Raw genomic sequence first — 19,708 nt, 5'->3', positions numbered from 1 at the left:
AATCCATTCATATTTAATCGAGTTACCACACATTTTATTATTTCCATAGACTCTTGACAGAACATGCATTTCCATGCAATTAACATTCTCCTTATGAGCACACAGGAGGAGGGCAATAAATAATGCTGATAGCTTCCAATACAATAAATTAACAAAATTTACAATTTGGCTGCACTTGATAACCCAATCTTCGCATCTCTCTTTTGGTTTCTTTAACTACTGACATGTGCTTTTCAATGCACATACCAATTTAAACGCATGGCAGTGTTTGAATTAGCTTATATAACAGGATATTAAATGTCATGGCAAGTTTGGCTGGAATGATAATGAGAAGAATTTGTATGCACAATGAAACAAAGATGCTCGCTCCTGTGCCAAACATTAATTTGATGGCCACACTTCAAATAAAGTATTCCTTATAACAACGGGACTGTCATATCCTACAACCTCATCCCAAACAACCACCCAGCTGAGCTCAATAAAGTGATTTTCCAATGTGCTGTGTACACACACAAACACCCATACTTCCCAGATGTTCTCTGTGTAAAACATTTGGTTTCTAATGCATAGCAACCCTTTCCAAAAAGCCATTACATTTGTTTAATGGACTCATACAGTTCAGCTAAAATATCCTGGAGCAGACATCTGACTGCATTTCTACTCTATGAGCTCCATCTGCAAAAAGCACAAAGAGCAAATGAGAATGCTTTATATGATTTATGTTGCCTTTATGATCAGCCAGTTCATAAAGCACAAGATTTGCTCAACAGACAATAACACAGACTGCTTTCAAGTGTGTCATTAAGCTGGGGTTTTTTTCTGTTTTAAAAAATTCTTTCCACTGAAAGCAATGGGCCCAATTCTAAAGTAATGGGATCACTGCAACTAGGCACAGAATTTGACTCAAAAGGCACCACCAAGAAAGCAATTTCCTGTTTTCCTCTCCTGAGGATGTCCAAGACAGATAAATCCATAATGTGCATGGTGACAGATTTCTTTCCATCGGAAGAAGCCTGAAGGAAATCAAGTAACATTACATGGTGAGTTATTGCTGTTAATCCCATTCATCCCCACTGTAACTATGTGAGGTAAATTATTGGTATTATATTACAGTTAGGAACTGAAATATTGGGACAGTTATTTGTTCCAATGATAACATATAAGAGTTCTACTTCCATATCTCTCTTTCTCATGACACCATCTCATATTCATTTAATATATATCTACATCAACTGCATATATATATATATATATATATATATATATATATAGACACACACACACACGTATTGTGCACTTGTATAGAATCGCTGTCCGTTTCGGTTTGTTTCATTCGTATGGCCACGTTTTTGAGCGCTGTTTCTGAAAACAGGGGGCTTTCCAAATGAGCTGTTTTATTCTTTCATCTGAATGAACAAATTTTTCAGACACTGACCAACAAGAGCGGTCTTCCCAGACTCCCCTTCCCCTTAGTTTTAGGACTAGAGGGGTGAAAATCACCACACATGGTCCCCTATTTTTAGGGATTTTTTTCTTTCCGTAAATAAAATCTCCTTCAAAACATTCCCTTTCCCTTCCTCTCAATCTGCAGAGGAGTAGGGCTTAAGATACCACTGATTCTGAGAGGTTTCCCTCCTGCTATGTAGAGGAGACCCCAACTTAAAGGCAGGGCGTGAGATACCACTGATTCTGAGAGGCTTTCCTCTGGATTTGCAGAGGAGACCTATAGCCTTGCGATTGCACTGTTTTCTTGGACTCTGATTGGCCCAGACACCTCCTTCTCTGTCGTATGTGGAAGAACTCTCTGGGCGCATTGAGGAAAGCCACACTGCCTGAAAACCAAATAAAGAAATGGAAACCATGCAACTTTCTCTTTCATTTCACCTTTTGTTTCATCTGAAAATGGCTCTTTTGTTTCGTGCCATCCGAATGGACAGTACGAAACAAATACCCGAATGAAACAAATGAAACAAATACTGTGCCCATCTCTAATATGTATATCTATTCCATCCTGTTAAAGCTCAAGCCCTTAATTTATTTGTTGATTACATTTATATTCCACTTTTCCTGCAATGACCTTAAGTCCGCATACCTGGCTACATGATTCTTCCAACCATGCCATGGTCTCAAAATCACCCAGCTGCTTTCATAATACAATGGGGGCCTCTTCATGAACAGCAGAACAGAGAAATATGGAGAGAGCAAATAAGGAGATGATATCGCTGGGAGTATTTTGAGGAATAACAGTATAGAAGGCTGAAGATCTTTATGTTGATATATGCTTACAGCCAACACCAATGAAACATCCAATAGGTAAATGCCAGGTCATTTTTATTTGTTTGTATGCCAAGATGTTAGCAACCTATTAAAAAAGAAGTAAAAGCAAACAGCAGCAACTGTTCCAATCCCTACCCTTCTACTGTTTGCCCTATGAATTACTATCAGCACTGGTTCTGCAATGTTTCCATAAACAAAAACAACCCAAGGACAACCTGCAAACGTGTCAAATGAAACTCATTCTCAACATATCTCATTTCATTAATGTCCAAGGAAAGCATATGTATCCATACACAGAGAAAATATGAGCCCAAACAACTCCTAACTACTCTTGTTTCAATAAAAACCCAAATAGCCAGGAAGACACAAATCATATATTTTCTGCATACACTTGCCAAGATAGAGATGTTAAGATTCCAAGTGTAGAAACCCAAGACTTGGACTGGGTTCTTTCATTCTAATCTTAGGTATGAATTATTGAACGGTTGCCTTCTAAACTTGGCATTTCTCTGATGAACACATGGAGATGCACATGGTTCTCCTCCTTTCCACTTTATCCTCATAACAATCCTGTAGCATCAGTCTGAGAGAGATTAGCTGTCCAAAGTCATAGAGTGAGTGTCATGGCTCATGAGGGCTTGATCATGGATCTCCTGAGCCTCCAACCAACACTTCACCCACTACAAGGACCGGGCTTTAGCATAGCTAGTGAATCACCAGCAATTATAAGGTTGCCAGTTCAGAGCCCCAGGTTGGCATGAGCTCTCAACTGTCAGCCCAGCTTACTTTTTATCTAAGCAGTTTGAAAAGAGCTTGGGCTGTAAGTAGAGAAATTACGTACCATTAAAACAAGTGGGGAAGGTATTTTACAACACCATAAAGAAAAAGATGAGATAATGTCCTGCGACCAAAAGGAAGGAGGAAGTCCTGATGGCTCTTTGTTGTAGAGGACAGAGCAACTGAAACCCCTGTGGCTAGATTCGAGCACAATCTCCAAGGCACCAAAAACTGGACATCAACACAACATACGTCCTTTCTGTTCTGTTTGTCTCTGTCCTGTCTATCCAAGATGGCACTGAATGTTTGCTGTATATGTGTACTGTGATCCGCCCAATCCTACAAACATATTTTAGCCCAATCCTCCAAACATATAAGAACAAACCGAAATAACCACATTTGTACTAGATTTAGGGCTTGTATCCCATCTTGAACCAGTGAACATGTTACAGATTTGCTTTGTGCCAGACATCAAAGCTAGTAATAAATGTTCATCCTCTGGATATTTGAGATATCACAAATATTAAATAACATGAACATATTTTGTGGACAATTGGTACATATGCTGGTTTCTTTTAATGCTCCCCTGCAATCTGAACATTAAAGAGCTTTGTACTTGGCTTTCTGCATGGAGGCAACCACCCCCTCCCTTTAAACTGTTAACTAAAGGTTACCGAAGGGCCTCTATATGTATTAAACATCTGGAATTTTTGATACGAATCCAGGATATTTGATCAGTATTATGGGCAACCATAATACTCCCAAGGAATATCTCACCCAGCCCCCTAGTGTTCAATGTCTGGGATCTCCTAATTCATACAAAGTACAGTGCTGTCTGTGCAGACATGGTGATAAATACATACTGTTTAAAAGCAGATACTTCACAAACTATAACTTACAGATGTTCGGTGCTTTCATGTGGGCAAAACAATATGACAATCCTATGCTTGATTGCAGAAGCTGAGTTCAGGAAACAACAGGAGGAGAACATATAAATGAAAACCCTGAATACACTTCTGGCTTTATTGAACTGGTCATCAAATATTGCACAGATGCACTTATCTCACTTTGTAGTTTTGTTCCATAATAATATATAGTAATAGGAAAGTTTTTTCAAAACAGTAATCTTAATGTTAAATGGAAACAGGAAATATTCACATCTGTTAAAGGAAAGAGTAAAGCAACATTGGCTATAGGTATTGTAGCATTACAAGAAACGTATGACTAGAATTCTGTGAAGAATAAACAATTTCTGTCAAGAACTGCTTGTTCCCAAAAGCTTCATCCAGCATGTATAGTACCAAAACAACTTTATATATTCTTTCAGATGTAATCTTCTCCATATGCCACACATAATGTCCTAATCTTGACGCTAATGATATTTTTAAAAAAACCCACACACATGGCTGAACACAAAATACATTAATGGTACATATCCCTTCTATTATGATTCTTCTCAAATGATGTTTTGAAGCTGTAAGTAATAACATACTACAATGCAATAATACTTTTGGTTGAGAGCAACTTGGCAGACTATGAACTACATTCCATTATGGATTTCACTTCACACAGTCAAAATTCCTGGCCCTAAAAGCTCCAAACCAAAAGTCTGAAAACGCATACCAGAACATACCCTACACCCACGAAATCCCTCACATGCAAACTACAAAGATTTCAGACCACTGATCTGTATTTTCACATTCATTACTCTTCACATATACAGACAGTATTCCACATTTGTGGATTCGACTTTTGCGGATTTGATTATTCGTGGATTTGATTAATACAGTTCCTTTACGATTTTCTAAAACCTCCAGCATGACTGTATTGTCAATATCCACTAGAGATTCCTAGAGAGGTGTTCTCTCAGGTTAGGAAATTGTGTTTTTTTATTTGTCTTTTCTTACTTTCATGGGGATCCTATGGGAGAACTCCCTCCGCAGTGACATTAGATCACACACACACCCCTGCCTTCAGAAGAAAAGTAAAAACTTGGCTGTGGGATCAGGCCTTCAGAGAATAGTAAAGTGCAATTAACAGATTTGGAATATATGGAATGACTATGGAATGGCTTGGACAACGACTATGGATGGCGTGATTTTAATGCTTTCTAATGTTTAATATGTTTTAATTTTAATCTATTTTAATTTTTTTTAATTGTATGTGTTTTAAGGCATTGAATAATCGTCTCTATGTAAGCCACCTTGAATCTCCTTTGGGGTAGAGAAAGGTGGGACATAAATAGAGTAAATAGGTAAAGAAATAAATCCTATGCCCCAAACCTAGGGGACCATGGTAGCTCAGTGGGTTAAGTCGATAGCTGCAGAAAAACCCGCTGAATTGAAGGTTGGCAGTTTGAAGCCGCAGGTCGGGATGAGCTATCACTGTCAGCCCTAGCTTCTGCCTACCTAGCAGCTTGAAAACATGTAATATGAGCAGATCAATAAGTACCACCTCGGAGGGAAGGTAAAAGGCATCCTACAGCCATGCCGGCAAGAAAAATGACCAGGAGGGGCTACAGACAACAGCCTCCTTAGCATGGAAAATGAAACAACTGCACCTCCCCATGGTCAGAGTTGAGCATCGCTTCCAGATGCCGGAAATGGAAAGGGAAACCTTTGCCTTTGTGTATTATATGTCATTGTTCACTGTATAAAAGGCATTGAATGTTTGCTTATATATGCGTATACTGTAATCCGCTCTGAGTCCCCTCGGGGAGATAGAGCGGAATATAAATAAAGTGCGTTATTATTATTATTATTATTATTATTATTATTATGTGAATGTGGAAGACCTACTGTACACAGACCTACTCATTCGACCACTAACAAACCATTCCAATGAATGAATATGCTAATAAATATATGCTAATAAACAAATCCCAAATTATAGAGTCCTGCTACTGCTAACTCCAATTCTAAGTAAATGAATTCTAATACATTTCATTCAGCACTCTCTTCTCACTAGTCTCCCAAACCTTTATTTTTTCGTACCACTTAGGTTCCCTTTAGCCAATATTTGCTCTCTCCAACTCTTCTCGGTTCGACCATTACTCTCCCATATCAAGCCTCTCTAGTTCTCGCTTCCTCCTCCAGTCCTTCTCCTCTTTCCATCCATCATCCTAAAACATCTAAGTGGACACTTTGCACTAGGATGTGATCTTAATGTTACACCATCCTCCTGCTTCTTTCTGTCATTTGTTATCTTTAAAAAGCAAATTGTATTTCAACTATGTGGATGTTGCAGTATATTTTTAGAAGGCAGAACCAGATACAAAATGTGTAAGGGGGAAATGTGCATGCAGCACATGCACATAGTCTACCCCCACTCTTTAATCAAATCTACACGAGAGTCAAGAATATATTCACATGCATCTGAGAATGTAGTTATAAGGGCATGTGTTAAACGAGATGTTACACAAGGTTGCTGTGAGTTTTCTGGGCTGCATGGCCATGTTCCAGAAGAATTCTCTCCTGACATTTCACCCACATCTATGGCAGGCATCCTCAGAGGTTGAGGAGTCTGTTAGAAATGCCCCAATCAGAACAGTAAATAAAAAGCAAGACTCAAAAAAACGGGAATTCCTGAAGAATCAATCAGGGCCAGCTAACATCTCCCAACAAAGGATTCCCCCAGGCAGCAACCAGCCGGCCTTGAAACTGCAGGCTATTAAATACTAATCAAGGTGGCAAATTGAAACATTCACCTGTACCTCTAGCAGACAAATTCTTTCCCCCACCCTGGACATTCCACAGATATATAAACCTCCCTTAGTTTCCAACAGATCCCTCAACCTCTGAGGATGCCTGCCATAGATGTGCGTGAAACATCAGGAGAGAATGCTTCTGAAACATGGCCATACAGCCCGGAAAATGCACAACAACCCAATGATTCTGGCCATGAAAGCCTTCAACAACACATCGAGCTATTACACACTTAATCATTTATTTTTATCTTACAAAGGCATAATGTGAACTCACTGAAGAACTCTTGAACAAGAGGCCCACAAATTATGTTCAGGCTATTTAACAAGTACACAGTAAAAGTGCTTCTTAATGCATGAATTATGTCCTGTCCTTTCCTGGAAGCATTGCTGTACAGGATTGCACTGTTCCCCATTAAAATCATATGGGAACCCAGGAGGAAAGTGAAATGCTGCGCGAGGAAAGATTTGTTTGACTGATCTGAGCATGAATGAAATTTTCCACATTTTTTCCAGTATATATCAGGAGCATGAGCAACTGGAGGGCTATGAAGGAAAATGGAAATGCTACTCATACAGGCGGTGCTTTCGTTCATTATGAACTCTCCTCAATAAGGCCACAGCCCTTTTGTTGGTGTCAGCCATAACGTGTTCAAGATGTGCAACATCAGCCTATTTCCAGAGGCAGCCTTATGAGACAATAGCAAGCTCTTGGTTCGCAAAATGCATCCATTCAATTCTTCCCTTTTTTATGTATCTCACAGGAAGCTGAAGACTCCATCGTATTTTCTAAAAGCATAATTAGAAACTATCATACAAGCATGGGCAAACTTTGGCCCTCCAGGTGTTTTGGACTTCAACTCCCACCATTCCTATCAGCCTCAGGCCCCTTCCTCAGAAAGGGGCCTGAGGCTATTAGTAATGGTGGGAGTTAAAGTCCAAAACACCTGGAGGGCCAGAGTTTGCCCATGCCTGCTACAGAATCTCTAAATAAAAGAAAATCAGGAAAAGATTAAAGTGCATAAAGAATTTTTTTAATATAAATGAATTTTTCCACATTTTTTTCCTAGAGTATCATCCGTATATAAATGCTCACTTTTTAAATTTGCTACCCGTTTCTGCTGAAACCAGCATGAGAGAAGTAAAGAGCATAGTGGTAAGCTATATCTTTCATCTATATTCTTCTTCTGCATAGACTTTTTGCAGACTATAGAAGAAGAAGGAGCCCCCAGTGGTGCAGCAGGTTAAATCGCTGAGCTACTGAACTAGCTGACCTAAAGGTTGGTGGTTCAAATCCGGGGAGCGGGGTGAGCTCCCACTGTTAGACCCAGCTTCTGCCAACCTAGCAGTTCGAAATCATGCAAATGTGAGCAGATCAATAGGTACCGCTTTAGCGGGAAGGTAATGGCATTTCATGCAGTCATGCCGGCCACATGACCTTGGAGGTATCTACAGACAATGCCCACTCTTTGACTTATAAATGGAGATGAGCACCACCCCCAGAGTTGGACACAACTAGATTTAATGTCAAGGGGAGACCTTTACCTTTATTATAGAGCAAAAAAAATGCTAAAATGCCATCAATTAATAATTATGTTGTCACAAACATGGAGCTGTGACGGCACAATGGGTTAAACCCTTGTGCTGGCTGAACTGCTGACCTGAAAGTCAGCAGTTCAAATCCGTGAGACAGGGTGAGCTCCCGTCTGTTCGCTCCAGCTTCTCATGTGAGACATGAGAGAAGCCTCCCAAAGGACAGTAACACATCCAAGCAACCCCCGGGCAAAGTCTCTGCAGATTGCCAATTCTCTCATACCAGAAGCGACTTGCAGTTTCTCAAGTCGCTTCTGACATGATAAAAAAAGTCACAAGCATAATACTTAGACTTTTGAAGAGACAAATGGTTAGAATGGAGATGATCCCAGTACAGTGGCTGTATTCCCAAATTCAATACATAACCTAGTCACTGGTTGCTGTATTATTAAGTAAACATGTTCAAATAATAAGGTGTTGCCAACAACAAACTAAATATAACCTCTGTAATCCACCTCAGAGTTTCACAGCCAAGACTAGAAAGGTATTCTGGATTTCTAGAAGCCTCAAACTTTTAGGCTCTAGCATTTACAGGGTTGAGACAATATTTCAGATTCTTAGGTTCTAATTATAGAAACTTGTGCAATGTTGCAGCTGGGATTTTCCCTGGCCTGATGTAAGCACATTTGGAAGAGGGAAAAAACAGAAAGTAAAGAGTGGAACATTAATTATCACCCCAGACTCCTTTTAAAACTGCAAATTTTGTATCTGACTTCAGATAAAACTAGTTGATGTCATTAAGAGTGCATCGACATTATAGAATTAAGGCAATTTGAAACTACTTTAACAGCCAAGGTCCAATGCTATAGAATCATGGCATGTGTAGTTTAGTGAAGCACTCTTTGGAATAGAAACTAAAGTCCTTGTAAAGGAACACATCTCATGATTCCACTGCATTGGTCTCAAGCTTCATCCATTATATAGTGTAGATCAGGCATGGGCAAACTTTGGCCCCTCAGGTGTTTTGGACTTCAACTCCCACAATTCCTAACAGCCTACCAGCTGTTAGGAATTGTGAGAGTTGAAGTCCAAAACACCTGGAAGGCCAAAGTTTGCCCATGTCTGATGTAGGACACAAGCAAATTACCCCCTCATTTGTGTAGTTTTCATGTGTATGTTTTAACTGACATGGCTCTAGTCCACTGTACAGCAATTTGAGATTTTATAAAAATCTCACAGTGCTGTATCTGACACTGCTAAATGCTTCACATTTTATAAGGCAGTTATCCATAGCAATATGCGGCACAGCTAAATTTCAGTTACCGGTAATTAATTAAAATGTTAATGCAACACCTGGAAGCATCTCTGGTATCCTGCCCTTTTGTTGTTACTGCATCTTTCCATTAACACTAATTAATAAAAATGTTAATGGAAACATGCTCTAGTGCAGCATTTGTCAACCTGGGGGCCAGGACCCTTGAGAGGGTATCAGGAGGGGGTGTCAGAGGAGTTGCCAAAGACCATCAGAAAACACAATATTTTCTGTTGGTCTTGGGGAGTTCTGTGTAGGAAGTTTGGCACAATTCTATCATTGGTGGGTTTCAGAATGCTCTTCAATTGTAAGTGAACTATAAATCCCAGCAACTACAACTCCCAAATGTCAAAGTCTATTTTTCCCAAACTCCACCAATGTTCACATTTAGGTATATTGAGTATCTGTACCGAGTTTGGTCCAGATCCATCATTGTTTGAGTCCACAGTGCTCCCTGGATGTAGGTGAACTACAACTCCAAAACTCGAGGTCAATGCTCACCAAACCCTTCCAGTATTTTCTGAGGGTAATGGGAATTCTGTGTTCCAAGTTTGGTTCAATTACACCATTGGTGGAGTTCAGAATGCTCTTTGATTGTAGATGAACTATAAATTCCAACAACTACAACTCCCAAATGACAAAATCAATCTCCCTGACCCCACCAGTATTCAAATGTGGGTGTACCAGGTATTTGTGCCAAAGTTGGTCCAGTGAATGAAAATACATCCTGCATATCAGATATGTACATTACAATTCATAACAGTAGCAAGATTACAGTTATGAAGTAGCAAGGAAAATAATTTTATGGTTGGGGGTCACCACAACATGAGGAACTGTATTAAGGGGTCGTGGCATTAGGAAGGTTGAGAAACACTGCTCTAGTGCCAGCATCTCCAAAGGGGCCGACTACTAGAGATGTTTCCAGGTTTGCATACTGTTGCTACATGGCTCAAAATATTTACATGGTGTTGTGTAAGAAAAGGTTACTTAACACAGTGACATGACAGCAAGAAAATGACATGGGTGGGAGTGCGACCTTGGGGTTCTGATACTTAACATCTCTTTATTTGACAATGTGGTGTGAAGTCACAAAAGGAATAGGTCACATAGCTCCAAGAACCCCCTCTGCTGGCCACAGTACACTCTCTGTTCAAAGCTTGTAGTGATGCCATAAATGCTGGTGACTAAGGGGAACAGACACGGAGCAAAGAAAAGAAAGAGCTACATGAACTCTCAGTGCCAATGCTCAGCTCAAAACCTTTGCACTGCCTCCCTGTCTTTTCTATGGCATTTGTGGCCAAAGAGGGAAATAATTTCTACATCTTGGCTAGGAGGAAAGGCAAAAGCTTCAAGAAATAAATATGGTATCTGGCACATAATTAGAGCAACCAATTATCTGATACATTAGGCAACATAAACAGGCATAAATTTGTGTTGTCGAAGGCTTTCATGGCTGGAATCACTGGGTTGCTGTGAGTTTTCCAGGCTATATGGCCATGTTCCAGAAGCATTCTCTCCTGACGTTTCATCCACATCTATGGCAGGCATCCTTAGAGGAAAGAAACATCAGGAGAGAATGCTTCTGGAACTTGGCCACACAGCCTGGAAAACTTACAACAACCCAGGTATAAATTTGCTTTTAGAAAAGTATGTCACTCTGTGCAGCTTAATAAAATACTATCCTGTGCCATTGAATGTCTTTTTAGAATGTGAACCTCTTCATTCTAGAAATAGGTGAAGTAGATGGAGTAGGCATAGAATTGGTACGGTGGCATAAATTCAGTTTTTTCCAGTAAATCTCACTATGTTCAGTGGCTTTATAGCCAATTAACAATGCATGAGATTTCTGCTTAAGTAGTCATCCATCCCATTTCCCTCTCGTATGTGTATTTGACAGCTTATTCAAAGTTACAAGTTCCATATCCAATTCAAATCAGATCCAAAGCATGATCTAGTATACCTTTACATAAATATTTCTACAGGGTTACTGAAAGGGAAGCAGTAGTATAGGATTAGCATTGGATAATTATAATATATAATGTAACCTGGAGGTTTTACTAGTTTGATGTGCATGAAATATGATACCGCCCAAGCAGAACTATATTAAAAGGCATGCTGTCATACTGAACATGTGTTTCCATCTCTGCTTTCTACTTAACTATTCTCTTATTTAGCTCCCTGGTGGTGCAGCAGGTTAAACTGCTGAGCTGCTGAACTTGCTGACCAAAAGGTCAGCGGTTCAAATCTGGGGAGCAGGGTGAGCTCCCACTGTTAGCCCCAAGTTCTACCAACCTAGCAGTTCAAAAACATGAGTAGATCAATACCGCTTCTGCAATAAAGTAAAAGTGCGCCATGCAGTCATGCAGGCCACATGACCTAGGAGGTGTCTACGGACAACGCTGGCTCTTTGGCTTAGAAATGGAGATGAGCACCACTCCCTAGAGTCAGACACGTAAGAGGAAACCTTTACCTTTACTATCCTCTTAATGATTTAATAAAATGAAAGGATATATAGTATGGCATGCATACAAAAATACAGTACTTTGCCATTTTTATATTGCAATGAGACTGTTGTCATGCTGGTAACTCACATGATTGGAAGCCTAAAACTCTTTATATGAAGATTCAGTTGCCAAATACTACATATATACACACCACACACAGAGGGCACTTTTTCTCTTTTGTTGTTTATTTATTTGCTTGTTTCCTTCAGCTTCTGGTTCAGGATATTTGCTAAGTAAGCCAACAGCAGGGGAAAGTGTAATTAAAAAAAACATACAAGTAATTGAGAACCATGTTTCCTTCTTGTACCAAACCAAGTACACTGCTTTAAAGTACAGTTTATGCTTGGAGTCTTTCAGGGAAGCATCTGTACATACACAGCAGACTCAAATGCAGAACGCAGGCATGTTGGCACATAGCCCTCCTAATATATATTCACAGCAATAAAGAAAACAATGCCTCCAGCTTCTTACATGATGAGCTATGCATGCTGAGCGCAGGTTATCCTGGGCTGCGAATGAATCTTGTAACAAAAGAAGGATAAGGTTGGATTGGTATTACAGCACACTGTAGTTACCAGTATTGTTGGGTTGTTGTGAGTTTTCCGGGTTGTATGGTCATGTTCCAGAAGCATTCTCTCCTGACATTTCACCCACATCTATGGCAGGCATCCTCAGAGGTTGTGAGGTCTGTTGGAAACTAGGAAAATTGGGTTTATATATCTGTCCAATGTCCAGGGTGGGGGAAAATATTCTCGTCTGTTGAAGGTAGGCATGAGTGTTTCAACTGGCCACCTTGATTAGCATTTAATTGCGTAGAACGGCAGCCAGACTACTAACAGGAGCTCCACTGGCTGCCAGTTTGCTACTGGGCACAATTCAAAGTGCTGGCTTTAGCCTATAAAGCCCTAAATGGTTCTGACCCAACTTACATGTCCGAATGTGTCTCCCCTTATGAACCATCTAGAACCTTAAGATCATCTGGAGAGGACCTGTTCTCGTTACCACCTTCGTCACAAATACATTTGGCAGAGACGAGAGACAAAGGTTTTTAACAAGGAAACACTATGAATGTATATTTTATTGATTTGTTTAGTTTTTATTATATGTTATGTATTTAATTGTATTTATGACATTGTAAGCATTGAATTTTGCCCTGTTAACTGCCTTGAGTCACGTATGGGCTGAGAAAGACGGTATACAAATACAATAAATAAATAAATAAATAAATAAAAGTAATCAAGGTGGCCAATTAAAACATTCACACTTGCCTCAAAGACAAGAGTTCTTTCCTCCACCCTGGACATTCCACAGATACATAAACCCCATTTTCCTAGTTTCCAACAAACCTCACAACCTCTGAGGATGCCTGCCATAGGTGCAGGTGAAACATCAGGAGAGAATGCTTCTGGAATATGGCCATACAGTCTGGAAAACTCACAACAAACCAGTGATTCCGGCCATGAAAGCCTTCGGCAATACATATCAGTACTGTTGTTAGCCAGCACATGAGCCAAGTGGACTCTAAAACTCACTGAGGTAGAACAGCAACATCAATATGTTTGTTTATAGGGGTCAGTAAAGTTCATGCCAGGGAAGCTAGCGACAAATTGTTGTGCTTTGTTTGCAAAAGAAACATCTAACCTGAAGGGCTTGTTCATATTAGCTTACAGGAAAATAAAGCTTGCTCGCATTTAGAACAAATAGTAAAGGGTCTGAAGTGAGGGCAAGGGAGATGGGTGATGCCAATTTACAAACAAAACACAATCCTAATCCTGGCCACTTGCATCTGGATTCCATAAGAACACTCTATTGTGGCTCAAGACTGACTGAGGTTGAAAATAAAATTGGGTTGTTGTAGATTTTTTTGGGCCATATGGCCATGTTCTAGAGGCATTCTCTCCTGACAGTTAGCCTGCATCTATGGCAAGCATCCTCAGAGGTAGTGAGGTCTGTGCTCAAATACTTTGGGAGATTCCAGACTTTGCAAACAGCCCTCATGTATTGTCAAAGGCTTTCATGAATGTAATCACTGGGTAATTGTGAGCTCTCTGGGCTGTATGGCCATTTTCCAGAAGCATTCTCTCCTGACGCTTTGCCTGCATCTATGGCATGTATCATCAGAGATTGGTTGCGGATGCCTCTGAGGATGCCTGCCATAGGAAACATCAGGAGAGAATGCTTCTTGAACATGGCCATACAGCCCGGAAAACTCACAACAACCCAGCCCTCACGTAGCTACATTCTCCAAACAGGAAGGTGGGAAGAGATGACAAAACAGCTTCCAAGATGCCAAGAGTAGAGAAAGGGCTAAGGCTGCAAATACAGAAAGGAAAAGCTGGAGACCTTTAAATTGGAGACAGTTGAGGGGGATTTAGAAACACAGAATTGTAAGAGTTGAAAAGGACCAGAAGTTCATTCCTGGCCATGCACTCCTGGAAAGCACTCCTGGAAAGTACCCAACCCAATTCTGTTTAAATACCTCTAAAAATAGAGATTTATTTCAATGTCCAAGCTTTGAGGTTGGGATAGCCCTAAAGAAGAGGATGGCACAACACCATACAGTGTGGAAGGAGTGACTAAGCATGTCACTTCTTCCAGAGGTAAGCTGGCTGTTAGGAATTGTGGGAGCTGAAGTCCAAAACACCTGGAGGGCCATAGATTGCCCATGCCTGATCTACACTGTACAATGAACACTGTTTGATACCACTTTAACTGCCATGTTCAAAGCTATGGGACCCTGGGAGTTGTAGTTTGGGGGAGGCACCAGCACTTTCAGCAGAGAAGGCAAAAAGACCTTATAAAACTGCACCTCCCATAATTTCATAGTCTGGAGCTATAGCAGTTAAAGTGATGTTAAATTGCATTCATTCTACAATACGGATGCACCCCAACTCTAACCCTGTCACTACTTTATTGTGTCATTCCTTCGAGTCTAAGCATGACTCCCAGGCTCCCATAGCTTTGAACCATGGCTGTTAAAGTGGTAGCAAACTGTCCATTGTACAATGTAGATCAGGCATGGTCAAACTTTGGCCCTTCAGGTGTTTTGGACTTCAACTCACACAATTCCTAACAGGCAGTAGGCTGTTAGAAATTGTGTGAGCTGAACTCCAAAACACCTGAAGGGCCAAAGTTTGACTATGCCTGGTGTAGATACACCATTGAAAACTAGGCACAATACAATAGTGTCAGAATTAAATTTAAAAGCACAGCACAACATCCCAGATAAGTAGTGACAGAGTTAGACTTTAAGGAAACACAACAAAGATAGTCAGGATATGTGTTGTCGAAAGCTTTCATGGACAGAGTCACTGGGTTGCTATGAGTTTTCCGGGCTGTATGGCCATGTTTCAGAAGCATTCTCTCCTGGCCTTTTGCCCACATCCATGACAGGCATCCTTAGATATTGTGAGGTCTGTTGGAGACTGGGCAAATGAGGTTTATATATTTGTGAAATATTCAGAATGGGAGAAGGAACTCTTGTCTGTTTGAGGCAAGTGTGAATGTTGCGATTAGCAAGCTTGGTTGGCACTTAATGGCATTAAACCCCAATGGCATTAGCAACACTGAATTCCAGACAGGAATCAATCAGGGCCAGCGAACACCTCCCAACAAAGGATTCCCCCAGGCAGGGAGCAACCAGCCTTCAAAACTGCAAAGCCTTTCAATGCTAATCAATCTGGCCAATTGCAACATTCACACTTGCCTCAAGCAAACAAGAGTTTTTTTCCCAGCCTGGACATTCCACAGCTATATAAACCCAACTTGCCTTGTTTCCAAAAGACCTCACAACCTCTGGGGATGCCTGCCATAGGTGTGGGCAAAACATCAGGAGAGAATGCTTCTGGACCATGTGATTTCAGCCATGAAAGCCTTCAACAACCCATATCCTGAATATCATTGTTGTGTCCTGCCTTCAAGTCTAACCCTGTCACTACTTATCTGTGGCGTTGTCTTGCTACTTCATCACACTAAAGAATGAATCCACTTTAAATCCGGTTTCTGCTTCCTGCAGAATTCTGGGGTTTGTAGTTTAGTGAGGATATTAAAGGGTCCTCCCTAAACTACAAACCCCAGAATTCTGCAGAAGGCAGCAATAATAATAAAAAATAAAACTATATTTATATTCTGCTCTATCTCTCCAAAGGGACTAAGGGTGGATTCCAAACATAAAAGACAAACATTCAATGCCTGAATACAACAACAATACATCCACACTAACAAAACTTATACAACCCAACATATAAATACGAATTATAACTTAACAAACTAAAATTAAATCAAAAGCAAGGGTGTTGTAACAGACATAACATTAAATGGAAACAATATTTTCCCATTTCCTTAGGACAAATTGATTAATCATTGCTCACGATATCTATTGAGCTGGTGGGGTGAGCAGGGCACAGATACGGATGGCAGCTATTTATTTATTTATTTATTTATTTATTATATGCCACCCTTCTCACCCCGAAGGGGACTCAAAGCGGCTTACAAGTAAATTGTAAATACAATATTATATTATTACCATAACACAATATTAATATTATATATTACTATATTGTGCTATAACATTATACTGTAATATTATTAGTAATATTACATGTAGTATAAAATGTATAATTATAATATCATATTAGTAGTAGTAGTAGTATTATATTGTATTACATTATAATATTATCAATATTATTAATCAGAGGCATAATAGTAGTATTACCAAATTACTATTCCTCCTCCTCGTAAGCCAGTGAGCAAAGGTATGCCTTTAGATATGGATTCATTCTTTAGTGTGATGAGGTCCTTTATGGCACAAGACAAGGCCACAGAAAGAAGTAGACCTGAAGGCACATCCAAGAAGTAGTGAGAGTTGCCCATTGAAGGACCACTTTCCACCTGTGGTGTGGTGCCTTCAAGCCTAACCCTGCTGTCACCCCTTCTTGGGTGTATCGCTGCCCTGGAGACTAGGACTTGGAACAATGGCTTCAAACTACAAGAAATGAGATTCCTCCTGGACATTAGGAAGAACTTCCTGACTGTGAGAGCCGTTCAGCAGTGGAACTCTCTGCCCCGGAGTGTGGTAGAGGCTGCTTCTTTGGAAGCTTTGAAACAGAGGCTGGATGGCCATCTGTCAGGGGTGTTTTGAATGCAATTTTCCTGCTTCTTGGCAGAATGAGATTGGGCTGGATGGCCCATGAGGTCTCTTCCAACTCTCTGATTCTATCCTCCTTCAGGGCATCCTCCTCTGCCATGCCTTGAAGACTCAAAGCGTGGACCTTGGGAGAGCCACGCGTTCGTGGAGACCTTGCCACTCCCCCTCCCACCCTCACCCCCACGAGCCCTCCTTGCTCACCACTCTGCCGGAGAACCTCTCGGTGGCGCGCTTGACTTTCCCGTAGGTGCCTTTGCCCAGGGTCTCCTGCAGCTCGTAGCGGTGCTTGAGGTTGTGCTTGTGGTGGTGCCGCTTGACCCCTTGCTGCTTCTTCTTCACCATCCCCATGGTGGCCTCCGGGGGGGAAGCCGAGGCCAGGCTCTCCCGCGTGGGCTCGCCCATGGTGGCTCCCCAGGGCCCTTCTCCGTCCTCTCCTTCCTCCTCTTCTCCAAGGCGAGCCCAAAGCGGAGCCTCTCCCGCCCGGCACCAGCTGCCTCCCAGCCCGCTCCCATCCATCTGCTGCCTTTGGCGCTCCGAGGAGGCGCCGCGGGAGGAGCCTGGCCCACCCTCCTTTCAGGCGGGACCCACCCAGGCCATCCCACCCCGCTCTCCTCCTCCTCCTCCTCCTCCTCCTCCTCCTCCCAGGGCCCCCTCCCTTCAGCTGCTGCCGAGAGGCATTGGGCCACCGAGAGAGGGGAGGAAAGGGTGGAGGAGAACTGGGGTCCCCAGGAGGAGGAGGAGGAGGAAGAGCTGCAAGCCACAACCTTCTCCTCCTCCTCCTCCCTCTCCTCCTCTTTTCCTGCTCGTCCCCTCCTTCCCGCTGTCAAGAGAGCAGCCTCGAGAGACGGAGAAGCCAGGAAGCCTCGGCCCCCGTTGCCTTGGGAAGCCCAGCTGATGTCCTTCAAGGCTTTTCCTCCGGGTTCCTGTCCTTTCCCCTGCCAACGAGGCCCAAAAAGAGAGATTCGGCCAGTCCCATGCCAGCCCAGCCTCCTGCCCTGCTGCCCTCTCTGTCTTTCTCTCTCTTTCTCTTTCTCTGTCTGCTTCTCTTTGCCTTCCTTTCTTTCTTTCGCTGTCTCTCTTTGAGGCCGAGCTTCGGAAGGGAAGGGCGTCGCTCCCGGAGAGTAGCGGATCCTCCTCCTCCTCCTCCTCTTTCTCTTCTTCCTCCCTTTTCCCAGCGAGGGGCGGGCTCTCTTTCGCGCAGCCTAAGAGGCGCAGGATCATAACAAGAGCCTACTTCAGTGGTTCTCCACCTTCCTTATGCCGCGACCCCTTATTTCTTTATTTTATCAGGAGCGAAACAATGTATTTGGGGAAACACAAAGTTTAAAAACTTGGCCATATACCAAATGTCCTTTGACCAGTAGCTGGCCACTTGGAGTGCCTCTGGTGTTGCTATAAGGTGGTCCTCCATTGTGCATGTGGCAGGGCTCAGGTTGCATGGGAATAGGTGGTCTGCTCTGTTCCACTTACATGTCATGGACTCCACTTTGTGGCCCAATTTTTTAAAGTTTATTTATTTGCTTCACTTCTATACCGCATTTTTCAGCCCTTAACAGGCGACTCAATGTTGGCTCTGCATCTCGTGGTGCCAGAGCGCAGTCTGTTCAGCGCCTTCCAAGTTGCGCAGTCTTCTGAGTGCCCAGGAGGAAGTCTCTCATTTCGTATCGCCTTCTCTGTGGTGGCCCCTACCCCTCCCCCCCCCCCCCCGCTCTGGAATTCACTCCCCAGAGATATTAGGCAAGCAATCTTCAGGAGGAGCCTGAAAACTTGGTTATCCCAGTGTGCCTTCAATGATTAAATGTATGTTACTCCCTGACCAAACTCTGCATAAAATGATCTCAGAAGCACTTTATTTTATGGTTCGTGCAATTAAATCCTACCTCAACCCAGATGCCCTCCCTGATATTTTACATTGTCCTATCTCCCAGTGTTTTAAAATTTTATCTTTGAATTTGGCCCTGCCCAGTGTGATCATTTGTGTTTTAATGTTTGATTTTATACTGCTGTGTCGCTTATTTATATTGGTTTTGCATCTTAGGTATTTTATTTTCTGATTTTCTGTTGTGTTTTTGTGTTATATTGTGTTTACTGTATTGATGGCTGTGGCCTCCTGTAAGCCACACCGAGTCCCCTTGGGGAAGATGGAGGCAGGGTATAAATAAAGTTATTATTATTATTATTATTATCATTATCATCATCATCATCATCATCACTATGCTGCTCTGCTACTTAGTATGCATGCCCAGTGTGGAACACATCTCACCACGCTAAAACAGTGGATGTGGCTCTTAATGAGACATGCCTATTATTACAGGGTGTCTGCGCCCTACACCACTGGAGAAATCATACTGTTTAGCCAGTATTGCACCACCTGACATCCACCAGGGAGTAGAAACCAATAGTGAAAGGAACAAAGCAGTGACATCTATGGCCCATCCTCTGTTTCGGTATCAGCC

The 19,708-nt window shown here is 41.9% G+C and overlaps 1 protein-coding gene across 1 annotated transcript in view; it reads right to left on the bottom strand.

Annotated features, from left to right (window-relative positions):
- NUAK1 (NUAK family kinase 1) overlaps nucleotides 1-17,848 on the bottom strand; it is a 76,361-nt gene extending 58,513 nt beyond the window's left edge. Inside the window, exon 1 of the mRNA XM_067469224.1 lies at nucleotides 17,454-17,848. Within this exon, the coding sequence (XP_067325325.1) occupies nucleotides 17,454-17,768 (315 nt within the window). The 5' untranslated portion in view covers nucleotides 17,769-17,848. The remainder of the gene's footprint in view (nucleotides 1-17,453) is intronic.
- Nucleotides 17,849-19,708: the final 1,860 nt, after the last annotated feature.

The sequence above is a fragment of the Anolis sagrei genome, chromosome 5 (genome assembly GCF_037176765.1).
Source record: "Anolis sagrei isolate rAnoSag1 chromosome 5, rAnoSag1.mat, whole genome shotgun sequence".
NCBI classification, from domain to species: Eukaryota; Metazoa; Chordata; class Lepidosauria; order Squamata; family Dactyloidae; genus Anolis; species Anolis sagrei.
The sequence above is the reverse complement of the archived record's forward strand: the minus strand, read 5'-3'. Positions and strand labels throughout refer to the sequence as shown.